At 31.2% G+C, this 15,000-nt stretch overlaps 1 protein-coding gene across 1 annotated transcript in view; it reads left to right on the top strand.

Moving 5' to 3' along the window:
• Window positions 1-15,000, top strand: part of LOC137646686 (uncharacterized) — a 62,839-nt gene that overhangs the window by 20,609 nt on the left and 27,230 nt on the right. Inside the window, exons 4-8 of the mRNA XM_068379793.1 lie at window positions 4,141-4,301; window positions 5,073-5,229; window positions 8,160-8,330; window positions 10,675-10,744; window positions 13,663-13,886. Of these exons, the coding sequence (XP_068235894.1) occupies window positions 4,141-4,301; window positions 5,073-5,229; window positions 8,160-8,330; window positions 10,675-10,744; window positions 13,663-13,886 (783 nt within the window). The remainder of the gene's footprint in view (window positions 1-4,140; window positions 4,302-5,072; window positions 5,230-8,159; window positions 8,331-10,674; window positions 10,745-13,662; window positions 13,887-15,000) is intronic.

Here is a 15,000-nt window from a genome sequence, read left to right as displayed (position 1 = left end):
CATGTTGTACAGGCTGACATAAATCTCTTTTTTTATAGTTTATATATGAAAGATCTCCTTTAATGTTGTTACTATTTTTAAAATATTTTATTTTAATTATTCATTACTTCTCTTATAGTTTATTTATATCCTTATTAGCTTTCCTCGCTGGGCTATTTTTCCCTGTTGGAGCCTTTTGGCTTCTAGTACCCTGCTTTTCCAAACACGGTTGTAGCTTAGCTAGTAATAATAACAACAACAACAACAACAACAGCAAATATTATAATAATAATAATAATAATAATAATAATAATAATAATAATAATAATAATAATAATAATAATATGTATGTATGTATGTACGTATGTTATGTATGTATGTCCCATAACTCTTTCGTTTATCATTTCAATTTTGAAGATATTCGAATAATTTATTTTTTTATTTATCAAAGGTGGAGCTCATCTCACAATTCATGGGCCAGAGATCAATATATCGTAAAAACACATTAAAAATTCAAACTTTCATATTCTCGCAAACCTTCGTGAAGCAGAGAGAAAAGTTCCTCGCGAATATTAATGCAAATATTGACGTCATGAAAACGGAAGTAGCTTTTGATGGATACACAAGTGCATTCTACAATATATTCTCTCCAGGTGCCCTTCCACTACTACTACTACTACTACTACTACTACTACTACTACTACTACTACTACTACTACTGCTACTGTTATTATTATTATTATTATTATTATTATTATTATTATTATTATTATTATTATTATTATTATTATTATTATTATTATTACTTGCTATGAGATACAACCCTAGCTGGAAAAGCAGGATGCTTTAAGCCAAGGGGCTCTAACCGGGAAAATAGCCCAGTGAGGAAAGAAAACAAGGAAAAACAAAATATTTTAAGAACAGTAACAATATTATTTAGATATGTCCTGTTTAAACTATAAGAACTTCAACAAAACAAGAGGAAGAGAAATTAGAGAATAGCGTGCCCGAGTGTACCCTCAAGCAAGAGAACTCTAACCCAAGACAGTGGACAAACCACTACTACTACTACTACTACTACTACTACTACTACTACTAATAATAATAATAATAATAATAATAATGCTGCTACTACTACTCTATGGCAGAACCCTTCTACTATTAATAATACTAATACGATAAGCATTTCTTCCTTTACTACTGCAATTACTATTACTGTCAACGGTAACTCTGTTATTACAATATTACTGTTACCACTAGGATTATCAATCATTATCATTATTGGTATCATTATTCATATCAACCTCATTATCATTATTATTATTATCATTATTATTATTATTATTATTGTGGAGACTTTATACAACTACTATTCAACTCACTAACGTAACATTTAAAAGACTTTCCACTTCTCTTTTTTTTTTTGATTTGCCATAAACATTCCAATAATAATAATAATAATAATAATAATAATAATAATAATAATAATAATAATAATAATAATAATAATAACAGGTTCTCAGTTAAGACCCGCGCGCAAGTAGCGTCTTCGACCCAGTTTTCTGACGGGTATCACCTACTCCTTCGATTCAACTTTGCATAATATATTTTTATTCCTTATCCTTAGAGTTAAAGCATGCTATGAAATTGGCAACGGCGTCTAATGCCCTCTATAGTGTTATGACAAAGCAGAGGTCCTTTGATGGTAAAGAATGCTATTGTTTATATTTCATGAGAAACAAAAGCATTTTCTTATTATAGAATGGAGGAATTTGTCTTTTTTTTTCTTGCATTCCGGTGGTGTGATTAACTTCCGCATAACTCTCTTCCTTCTTGCACGAGGAGGAAATTAATTTTCTTCAAAGTAAGACGTAAATTATATTTTGACTTGATTATCTTCTGTCATCTTAATACTGCAGAGAAGAAGTATGCCCCCTCTCGCACTTGTTTTTTATTTTATTCTTCCTCTTGTTTATAAATCATCCTTTTTTTTTTTTTTTTTTTTGCATCTCGGAAGTTCTCTTCCTTATTGCAGAAACTTCACCGTAAATTATCAAAAGCAAATTATTACAGTAGTATGCTCCCTTTCACCTTTTTTTTTTTTTTTTTTTTTTTTTTTTTTTTTTTTTTTTTTGCATACATCTTAATTTTGCATTTGAAACGTTATCTTTAATATTACAGAAACTTCACCGCAATTTATCAAACGCAAATTATTACAGTAGGTGCTTTGATCGTAATTTAAACTCCCACAATTCTTCAGTAAACGTTCCTTATGGCAATGTTTGGAAAAGGTGGCTGTTTCACATATTTCCATTAGAGTATTAAATAGTAACCAATTTTTTTGAGTAACAAAAAAAAAAAAATGAAACATAGATATCAATCTTAAATATATTTAATACAGGCTTTTCTACGTCTTAGATCTAAAAGCTTTATAGATAACGGCCCGCATAAGAATATGATGTTCTATATTTTATTTTTCAAGAATACTTTTACGTCAATAGCTGATTGGAGGTGGCACTGTGTACCTACAAATCAGTGTTCAGTTAGGACTATTAGGTCATGACGTATTGGCCCAAAACACGCGAACTGCTTATCAACTGAGAAGTAGTATGTTCGTCTAAGGTTGAATCGATGGTGCGATCCAGTGTCTTATAAAAACTGCAGAACTGGTAATGAATGAATAACACCGAATACGACTGGATCTCTCTGATTGGTTGATGCAATGTCATGTGGGCCTTTTTTTTTCTTTTTTTTTTTTTTTTTTTTTAAATAGGGGTATTTTGTTTTGTCTTTTAGCTTCACTGTAAGGATATCGACATTATCTTTCGACTAATTTTTTTATAGAAGTAACAATCAACTAGTTTTAGGTGGACTATTCCCAACGGGTCAGAAAAATAGGTAACCTCAGGCACGAATGAGTTGAGCAGATATCATTTATATTCAAATCTTACGGGAGATCAAAGTTTGAAATACTGTTTACGGTTCTGTTAAATCTAAATCTAAATTTGAAGTGGCTACGTAGCTAAGATTTTATTAAAGCATAAAAGCGAATTTCCACGAGAACATTCGACATATTTTGATGACGGTTAAAGAAGAAGAATCGAGTATGGTAAAAGAGGGACAATTTTAGACGCCGGTACCAAGAAATAAGGTCGAAGATGCCGCCAGTACACCTCACGGGTTGCTCTGTAGGTATTACTAAAGGAGCTTAGAAACGTCATCTTCCGTCCCTAACTTCAACCACTTTCTAGTTTTCAATATTACTTTATTCCAGCTTCCTTTCTTCCATCATGCTGTCCAATCTCTCAATTTTCACTTCACAACCAACTGCAAGGTTTTCCTACAGATACTATTATTATTATTATTATTATTATTATTATTATTATTATTATTACTTGCTAAGCTACAACCCTAGTTGAAAAAGCAGGAAGCAATAAGCCCAGGGGCCCCACCAGGGAAAATAGCCCAGTGAAGAAAGGAAACAGGGAAAAATGAAATATTTTAAGAACAGTAATAACAATAAAATAAATATTTTCCATATAAAGTGCAAAAACTTTAACAAAACAAGAGGAAGAGAAATTAGATAGAATAGTGTGCTTGAGTGTACCTTCAAGCAAGGGAACTCTAACCCAAGACAGTGGAAGACCATGGTACAGAGGCTATGGCACTATCTAAGACAAGAGAACAATGGTTTGATTTTGGAGTGTCCCTCTCCTAGAAGAGCTCCTTACCATAGTTAAAGAGTCTCTTCTACCCTTACTAAGAGGAAAGTAACCACTGAACAATTACAGTGCAGTAGTTAACCCCTTGGGTAAAGAAGAATTGTTTGAATATTTGCATATACTGTATGTATAACGACAAAAGCAGCCGTTTCTGGTCCACTCAAGGACAAAAGCCTCAGACATGTCTGTATACATGTCCGGGGTTTGGCCAGTTTTCATCACCACACTGGCCAACTGCGGATTGGTGGTGGTTGGAGATATTCGTCCTGATCGCTCCCTAATTGATTATAATTTATAACCATAGTATCAAAACATTCTTCCTTTTTTTAATAATTTATGGTATAAAACAAGTTTTTAAAACTACCAAAAGGACACTTTACGACATACAATTTCTTAAATTAATACATATTAAATTTATGTTTGCAATTCCACTTTCCAGTGTCTGACTTTCGTCTACGCATGCGCAGGATGGAACATCCAGACGATTGAAAGTTTGGGGAGCCGTTACAAAGGATACAACCCACTGCAGACAGCTCTCCATGGATTCAGCGGTACGCAATGTGGGTATTGTTCCCCTGGGATGATCATGACGATGTACGGGTAAGTTCTGAGTGGAAGATGTACGATTATTAGAGAGGATTCTATTTTAATAGAGCAAAAAGTTTAATTCAAGTGGAAAGGATACTTTTAGATGACAGAAAATTTTCGTTTAGGAAGTTGGAAGCTCTGAATAAAGTGGAATGTATAATAAATACTTAAGCCCAGATCTCTCTCTCTCTCTCTCTCTCTCTCTCTCTCTCTCTCTCTCTCTCTCTCTCTCTCTCTCTCTATATATATATATATATATATATATATATATATATATATATATATATATATATATATATGTATATGTATATATATTTATATATATGTATATATATACATATTATATATGTATATATATAGAGTATATGTTTGTACATATATATATATATATACTGTATATATATATATATATATATATATATATATATATATATATATATATGTATGTATGTATGCATAAATATGTATATAAATATACAAATATACTTTATATATACATGAATATATAATGTATATAACATCTACATATATATGTATGTATGTATGTATTATATATGCACATACGTTAAATACATTTATAAATATTCAGTAAATAAGTATGTACTTAGATAGATAAATAGATAGATAGACATATGTGCCTTTTGAAAAAGCCATTTAAAAAGACCACTCCCTTTTATAACTAGCTACACTGATCAACAATCCATATAAACTTTCACGGATTATTCCTTGTTCATAAACGCAATCTATTAATCCCTTTTTTCCTATTTCTTTCTTTACGCGAAGGCAAATGCAGAAAGGACCGCTGACGAGCGAGCAAGTGGAGAAATCCTTGGACGGTAACCTCTGCCGCTGCACAGGATACCGCCCCATCCTAGATGCCTTCAAGTCCTTGGCAGAGGACGCGGACGAGAACTTGAAGAGCAGACTTGTTGATATCGAGGTACTTGCAAAGTTCAAACTTGCAGAGAATTTTTTTTTCTTTTTTTTTTATGTTGAATATGCTAACATAAGCGTCCATTTATAGTTTATATTTATAGTTTATTTATAAAAGATATATTTGAATGTTATTACTGTACTTAAACTATGTTATTTCAATTGTTCATTACTTCTCTTGTTAATTTATTTCCTTATTTCTTTTCCTCACCGAGTTATTTATCCCTGTTTGAGTCCTTGGGCTTATAGCATCCTGCTTTTCCAGCTGGGGTATAGCTTAGCTGCTACTGCTGGCTGCTAATAATAATAATAATAATAATAATAATAATAATAATAATAATAATAATAATAATAATAATAATAATAGTAATTACAATAATAATGATAATAATTACGATAATGATAATAAATAATAATAATAATAATAATAAATAATATTGATATTGATAATAATAATAATAATAATAATAATAATAATAATAATAATAATACTGAAAGTTGCGTTTATGCAAAATCCTTGAGTTCTGGCGTAATGATATAGGCCTATTTTAATGTGATCTGTTCTAACTAAATATAGGTGTAAATGGTATCTAATCTTGATACTAATGATGACATTATTATTATTATTATTATTATTATTATTATTATTATTACTTGCTAAGCTACAACCCTAGTTGGAAAAGCAGGATGCCCTAAACACGAGGGCTCCAACAGGGAAAATATCCCAATGAGGAAAGGAAATAAGGAAACTACAAGAAAAGTAATTAATAATTAATATAAAATATAAGAACAGTAACAACATTAAAATAAATATTTCATATATAAACTATAAAAACTTAAAAAAAAAAAAAAAAAAAAACAAGAGGAAGAGAAATAAGATAGAATAGTGTGCCCGAGTGTACCCTTAACCAAGAGAACTCTACCCCAAGACAGTGAAAGACCATGGTGCAGAGGCTATGGCACTATCCAAGACCAGAGAACAATGGTATGATTTTGGATTGTCCTCATAGAAGAACTACTTGCCATAGCAAAAGTCTCTCTTCTTCCCTTACCAAGAGGAAAGTAGCCACTGAACAATTACATTGCAGTAGTTAACCCCTTTAGCCAGGAAGAATTGTTTGGTAATCTCAGTGTTGTCAGGTGTATGAGGATAGAGGAGAATACGTAAAGAATAGACCAGACTATTTGGTGTATGTGTATGCAAACGGAAAATGAGCCATAACCAAAGAGAAGGATCCAATGTAGTGCTGTCTGGCCAGTCAAATGACCCAATAACTCTCTAGCAGAAGTACCTCAATGGGTGGTTGGAGCCCTGGCCAACCTACTACATACAATATATATGTTCTTATATATAGATAGAGTCAGTTTACTCATTTTGGACGAATTGTATAGATTAAATGAAATATAATCTATCATTAGAAAATTGCCCGATTCTTTCATATATCCATACATGTAGGCTATATAGTTATCAAACAATAGATTAATTAGCATGATATAACTGACTACGTAAACTATATATTTTCTATTATAGCTATAATATTCGAGCTAAAGAAAAATTAGAAACCTTATCACCTAGACAAAGTTCTCATTATTATTATTATTATTATTATTATTATTATTATTATTATTATTATTATTATTATTATTATTATTACTAGCCAAGCTACAACCCTAGTTGGAAAATCAAGATGCTATAAGCCCGGGGGCTCCAATAGGAAAAATTAGCCCAGTAAGGAAAGGAAATAAAGAAATAAACAAATTATGAGAACAAATTAACAATAAATCATTCTAAAACAAAGTAACAACGTCAAAACAGATATGTCATATATAAACTATTAACAATGTCATAAACAAATATGTCATATATAAACTATAAAAAGACTCATGTCCGCATGGTCAACATAAAACATTTGCTCTAACTTTGAACTTTTGAAGCTCTACTGATTCAACTACCCGATTACACCCTGCGAGGCTAAATACCCTCCAGGATAGCCACATACATATGTACATATATATGTATATATATATATATATATATATATATATATATATATATATATATATATATGTATATATATATATATAAATACATATTACATATATATATATATATATATATATATATATATATATATATATATATATATATATATATATATATATATATAGTATATATATATTTGTATATGTATATAATATATATTTATACATATGTATATGTACATATATATCTATATATACATATATACAAATATATATATATATATATATATATATATATATATATATATATATATTTATATATATATATATATATATATATATATATATATATATATATATTTATATATATATATATATATATATATATATATATATATATATTTATATATATATATATGTGTGTGTGTGTGTGTGTGTGTATAAATATATATATATATATATATATATATATATATATATATATATATATATATATATATACGTATATATACATATATACATATATATATATATATATATATATATATATATATATATATATATATATATACATATATACATATATGTATATATACATATACAGTATATATATACTGTATTTATTTATATATATATATATATATACATATATATATATATATATATATATATATATATATATATATATATATATATATATATATATGTGTGTGTGTGTGTGTGTGTGTGTGTGTGTGTGTGTGTGTGTGTGTGTGTGTGTGTGTGTGTATTGACTTTCATATAGGCTATATCACATAATAACATAAACACAGATAAAATCACGTATGTAATTTTGTATTCTACGGATATAATTTCATAAGGAAATATATACATATAAAAGAACATATAATCATACCAGTATATGAGCGCAAAGTCTCTTTGAAAACTGTATTTTATTTCTTTGCCTACCAATAGGATGCTTACAAAGGGACCTGCAATGATGCCTGTGCAAGAAACTGTGGTGATTGCAAACACTTGACTAAGGAGTTGGACAATGAGGAACAAACTTTCAAGGCCCCGGCTCCTAAGGAAAATCTCTCCATTACTTCGGCAGGAGTTGCTTGGCACCGACCAAGAAAATTGAGGGTAGGAACCTTTATTTGATTAATAGGAGTTTCAGCACATTGGCATATTATTACTACTAATGCTGTTTTTCCTCATATTGCTGCTACTAAACTACTATGTACAATGAGTAGTTCCTCATTGTAAATTCAAGCAATATAATTAATATAATTAATCATCGTTAACCAATCTTGCTGAAGCAAGCTATCATTTAATTGAGTATATGTTTAAAAATACAAAGAAAATGGAATGTATTAGCTACCAGAGGAAAATAAAGAAAACATAAATTCATGGATAACTTATCTAACTTTTAGGAGCAGCCATTTTATAATAAACTGCTCTCTCTCTCTCTCTCTCTCTCTCTCTCTCTCTCTCTCTCTCTCTCTCTCTCTCTCTCTCTCTCTCTCTCTCTCTCTCTCTCTCTCTCTCGGACAGGCTCCTGTTAACCTAGATGGCATTTCATTTTTATCTGAATAATTCGTTGGTCCCACTTTATCTACCCATAGACTGTACATCATTCGCTATCATTTAACTTACCCATCCTCTTAATCCTAACATTTCTTAACATTGTCAGTTATTTTCTTCAAGGAGCCTTTGTATATCAGCGGTCAGTTCCTCCAGGGTGCATAAAAACCGGACACCAACTAACCTACTTACTTAACCGGGGTGAAGGTGGGGGTGGGGGGTGGGGGGGCTAACGCCCTTACACTACCGTATTCTTAGTCAGCCGTTATCATACATACAGGTGGCCACTATCATACCTATACCCCTTATTGCATATGCTTTACAGTCAAAATGTTAAAACACGTATATATATAAATGTACTGTGCATACATACATACATGCATACATACATACATACTATATTGCATTCATTGACGCTGAATAACATATAACATTTTTCTTATGTTTCAAAAGATTCAGAATTTCATTAATCATTTGATGCCATAGCGTGACCATGGCACCAATAAATCAATTATTTGCTGTTGCAATCTTTTATGTATTACAATGATCGCTTCTCCCCTTCCACTCAAGGTTATTGATGAGTTCCCTTCAATGGTTAAACAATTCTGAATAAGAAACACTATTGATGAATGTTGTCATGGATACACCACACAAGAGGTTTCTGTAATGTATTCTTGAAGGCTTATATATCTTATATACACACAAACAAACGCACACACACATTATACGAGACTTCCTGCTTGATATAATGTTTGGCTGGAATACAGAAAATGTATTTGGACGAGGAGAAAAATTTAAAAAAAAAATGAGAGAAATAATTGTCTCTGATAAAGGAAACGGGGCAAAGATTGTTATATGAATGTTGAGATTTTTAACGTCACATAATACTTGTGGTGAGGTGCATTATAAGGGTTATGATTTATATAATGAAAGGAAGAACTCCTGAAAAAAAAATTTAGATTTTGTATAGGTAAAGAAGATGGTCTATAAATCAAATATTTTAATAAAATATTGCATTCATCATCATCATCATCTCCTCCTACGCCTATTGACGCAAAGGGACTCAGAAAGGGCCTCAAATATTGCATTAGAAGTATATAAATAAATAGTTAAAGTTATGTTGATGTACAGATGGACACATAAATACTTGACACACCTCACTCTGAGGAGATACATCTTGTTACACCATCACTGTATGTTCAGTAACCAAACAGATGGTGTAAGGAGAGAGGGTCCAGGTGGTGGGTGGGGCTAAACACAGTAACTCGCCACCCAGTAAGGATGTAACACGGTGCACTTCCTCAAAACGAGGTGTACCAGGAATTACTGTATCCAACTGTACATGGACCTACATAGGAAACCAATAAAAGAACAGCTAGAGTTTTAGTGAGTTATATGTTAAGGATTCATGGTATTTAAATTAATATATGGTGAGTTATAAGAAGATTTTTATGGTGAAAGTTGATTTTATTTACGTAGGAGAGGGGCTTATTTATTGTAAATGTAGGTTACGCGCACGCACGCACACACGCACACACATTATATATATATATATATATATATATATATATATATATATATATATATATATATATATATATATATATATATATATATATATATATACATATACATATACATATTTATATATATACATATACATATACATATACATATACATTGTGTATATATATATATATATATATATATATATATATATATATATATATATATATATATATATATATATATCATGACAGTAAACTAGGCTTCTTAAAAATCCCATTAAAGATAAATAATAATTATCAAAATCTAGTCGCATGCAAATCTCAATTTTGATACGTGAAATCTATTACTTTAATCTATAGCATTTTTCATTATTGTATATATTTTTTTTTTTCAGAGTGTTTACGAAGTCCTGAATCAACTGAAAGACCAAAAAGCCCGTATCGTTGTTGGAAATACAGGGCAAGGTAAGCGAATATTCAGAATTTGTTAATAATGTTGTCACAGTCCAAATTATATCTGCGAATATCAACTCATTCGTATAGTTCAAAGCACATCATTTATTATTATTATTATTATTATTGTTATTGTTATTGTTATTGTTATTGTTATTGTTATTATTAATTGCCAAGATATAACCATAGTTGGTAAAGCAGGATGCTATAAGCCTAAGGGCCCCAACAGAGAAAATAGCCCAGTGAGGAAAGAAAACAAGAAAAAATAAAATATTTCAAGAACAGTAATAACATTAAAATAAATATTTCCTATATAAACTACTGTATAAATACCTTAATAAAACAAGAGGAAGAGAAATTAGATAGAATAGTATGCCCAAGTGTACCCTCAAGCAAGAGAACTCTAACCCAAGATAGTGGAAGACCACGGTACAGAGGCTATGGTACTACCCAAGGCTAGAGAACAATGGTTTGATTTTGGAGTGTCCTTCTCCTAGAAGAGCTGCTTCGATAGAAATCTAACGAGGTATTAATTACAACGGTAATCCACGTCTCGTGATACGTTTTCCTTACCTTCTTTCTTCCTTTTTCATTATTTATTCATTTATTTAATTCACATTTCAATCCAAAACTCAGCTAATCAGTGCATAATCTGAAAAATGTTGTGATGCAATATAAAGTAATTCAATTTACATACCTATATGAATAATTAACGATATAGATTTATCCTTGTTAATTCAGCCGTGGTTCACATTTTACGACTATCATTATTATTATTATTATTATTATTATTATTATTATTATTATTATTATTATTATTATTATTATTATTATTATTAGCTTAGCTACAACCCAAGTTGAAAAAGGGCTCCAACAGGAAAAAAAATAGCCTACTGATTAAAGGAAATAAATAAACTAAATGAGATGTAATGAATAATTGATATAAAATACCTCAAGATCAGTAACAACGTTAAAATGGATCTGCCTTATATAAAATATGAGGAGGGACTTATTTCAGCCTGTTCAACATAGAAACATTCGCTGCAAATTTATTTATTTATTTTTTTTTTTTTTTTTTTTTTTTTTTTTTTTTTTTTTTTTTTTTTTTTTTTTTTTTTTTTAGTTAATGTCCCTTAAACCTGGACATTGGATAACGAAAATGGCTATCTCGGGCACACTCTTTTATATAATTTCTCTCTCTCTCTTGTTTTGTTAAAGTTAATATATGAGATGTTTATTTCAATGTTGTTACTCTTCTTAAAATATTCTATTTTTCCTTGTTTTCCTTTCTTCTCTAGGTTATTTTCTCTGTTGAAGCCCCTGGGCTTCTAGCATCCTGCTTTTCCAACTAGGGTTATTATTATTATTATTATTATTATTATTATTAGCCAAGCTACAACCCTAGTTGGAAAAGCAAGATGCTATAAGCCCAGGGGCTCCAACAGGGAAAATAGCCTAGTGAGGAAAGGAAAACAAGGAAAAATAAAATACTGTAATAATAATGATAGCGTAAGGTGGCCATACACTTCACCAAGCATTCGTGTTTGTTATTTGTAAACTTTACGAGTAGGAATATTTTTGTATGGGACGCAATTTCCCTATGAAACCTACAGATGCCATAGGTTGTACGATATATGGATAAATCATGAAAGGGCTGATACCTATGTACCATGAATTCGTCAACGTTATCAGTCTCTTAGTTGATGACCGACGAGAAAAGTCTTATGTTACATCTTCCTTACTAAATGTTTTATGTTGACCAGGCTGACACGAGTCTTTTTATTGTTCATATATGACATATCTGTTTTTGACGTTGTTAATAGTTTATATAGGACATATCTGTTTTGACGCTGTTACTGTTTTTAGAATGATATATTGTTAATTTATTCTCATAATTTATTTATTTCCTTATTTCCTTTCTCCCTACTGGGCTTTTTTTCCCTGTTGGAGCCCTTAGGCTTATAGCATCTTGTTTTTCCAACTAGGGTTGTAGCTTGGCTAATAATAATAATAATAATAATAATAATAATAATAATAAAGAACACCAGAGACTCCAGATTTGATTAATACCTTGCTTGAGGGAACACTCAGGCACACTCTTCTATCTTATATCTTATTTCTCTTCCTTTTGTTTTGTTAAAGTTTTTATAGTTTATAAAGTGATATTTATTTCAATATTGTTGCTCTTTTTAAAATATTTTATTTTTCCATGTTTCCTTTCCTCACTGAACTATTTTCCGTGTTGGAGCCCCTGGGCTTTTAGCATCCTGCTTTTCCAACTAGGGTTGTAATAATAATAATAATAATAATAATAATAATAATAATAATAATAATAATAATAATAATAATAATTAATCTTAAAAAGACCAAGTAATACTTCGGCTTAAAAGCGACACCGGCCCTGTTTATCTCCAACAAAATATGAAATGGATTTTATTCAGTACTTCCAACCAAGTTTTCGTGAGTGTATGATGTAGAATACTTTGATTGACTTATTGTTTTTCTCTCAATTTCAATTTCCTCAATCTAATTCATCTCTTCAGATTATATTTCTCTTGACTAAGTTCATCATCATCATCATCATCATCATAATCATCCCTTTCTCTTGACTAAGTTCATTATCATCATCATCATCATAATCATCCCTTTCTCTTGACTAAGTTCATTGTCATCATTATCATCATCATCATCATAATAATCCCTTTCTCTTGACTAAGTTCATTATCAACATCATCATCATAATCATCCCTTTCTACGCCCATTGACGCAAAGGGCCTCGGCTCTCTTACTTCATGCTTCATAGTCTTCAGCCATGTAGACCTGGGTCTTCTCGTGCTAACTTCACCATGTAAATGTTCATAGGCTTCTATCTATCCCCGCTTCTATTTTCCATCAATACCAATCCTCCTGATTCAGTTTCTTTAACGTAGGTATCTACAAGAACGACGGACCATACAGCCATTACATTTGCACCCACGGGATCTTGGAACTTTACTACGTTGGTCTTGGAGAACCGCTGATATTGTCTGCCAACGTGAGCCTGGCGAGAGCGATAGAAGTGTTCCAAGAAGCTGCTGAGTCCATGGAGAGTTACAGGCACATGGAAGAAGTTGCCAAGCACTGGAAATTGGTTGCTAATGTGTCCGTCAGAAATGTAAGTGTTGGAATCCATTGCTTAGGGTTGTGGTGGCTTGGTGGTAGCGTCCTCGCCTGATGATTGCCACATTGGCCTTCGAGTCTCGCTCAATCTCGCTAGTTCCTTTGATCACTGCAACCTCACCATCCTAAGGGTGGGGGTGGGAGAGGTTTGGGGGATCCTATAGGTCTACCTGCTGAGTAATCAGCAGCCATTGCCTGGTTCTCCTTGGTTCTAGCTTGGGAGGAGAGGGGGCATTGTCCTGCTTGCTTGGGCAATGTCACTGTCCCTTGCCTCTCCAATTCATGAGCGGCCTTTAAACTTTTAAACATGTGAAAAGTCAATGCTTCTGTTTACAAGTGATCGAAAATCCTGAAAATGTTAAAATTATCTAGAGAAAGTACAAATATGCCTTTGGGGTTTCGACGTAAGATATATTTGTCTTGGTCAAAATATTCCTTTCTGATGTTAGAAAAATCATAGCAAACACAATCGTAAGGGTGATTAGGTATTGTAAGTATTCCTATCAGAAAAATTAAACTCGCATTCACTTGGTTGCCTCCTTGTGTTTCCATTAATGCTTGCAGAAGAAAGTTTGTTCCATCACATCGGAAATGATCAGTCAATAAACACTGGTTGATAACAATAATTCACTATTGATGAGGATTTCGAGAGATTTTCATCATCGCGATTCTAGATATAAAATATAAAGACTTGTGCGAATGTCACATTAACTTGAAATCGAAACAACAAATATAAACGAGACTTTCATAGTACTTTACTTTCTGACCATTGAGTGTACAAAAATCTATAAAAGAAATATTTGGGACACACCAGTGGTCTACTAGCAACAGCATCTTCAAACGAGACCTTAACCGTCCTTAGTTCTCTGCCTATCGAGTGTACAAAAATCTATAAAAGAATTGTCTAGGACACATTGGTGCTCTACTAGCAGCATTGTCTTTATCAATAGAATATGGTTCGAATATGATTACAGCTAATAACATACCTTGCGAAAAAGAAAGAAACAGATCATTATGCTCGTTCGCACGCAACAATCAGGTTGTAGAAATTCTTCTTATTTGTATGATTAACTTGTTATTGATAAACTGGATTATATAAACGACGTACA

This window comes from Palaemon carinicauda, chromosome 9 (assembly GCF_036898095.1).
Source record: "Palaemon carinicauda isolate YSFRI2023 chromosome 9, ASM3689809v2, whole genome shotgun sequence".
Lineage (NCBI taxonomy): Eukaryota > Metazoa > Arthropoda > Malacostraca > Decapoda > Palaemonidae > Palaemon > Palaemon carinicauda.
Note: the sequence above shows the minus strand (reverse complement) of the source record. Positions and strands in the feature narration are given on the sequence as shown.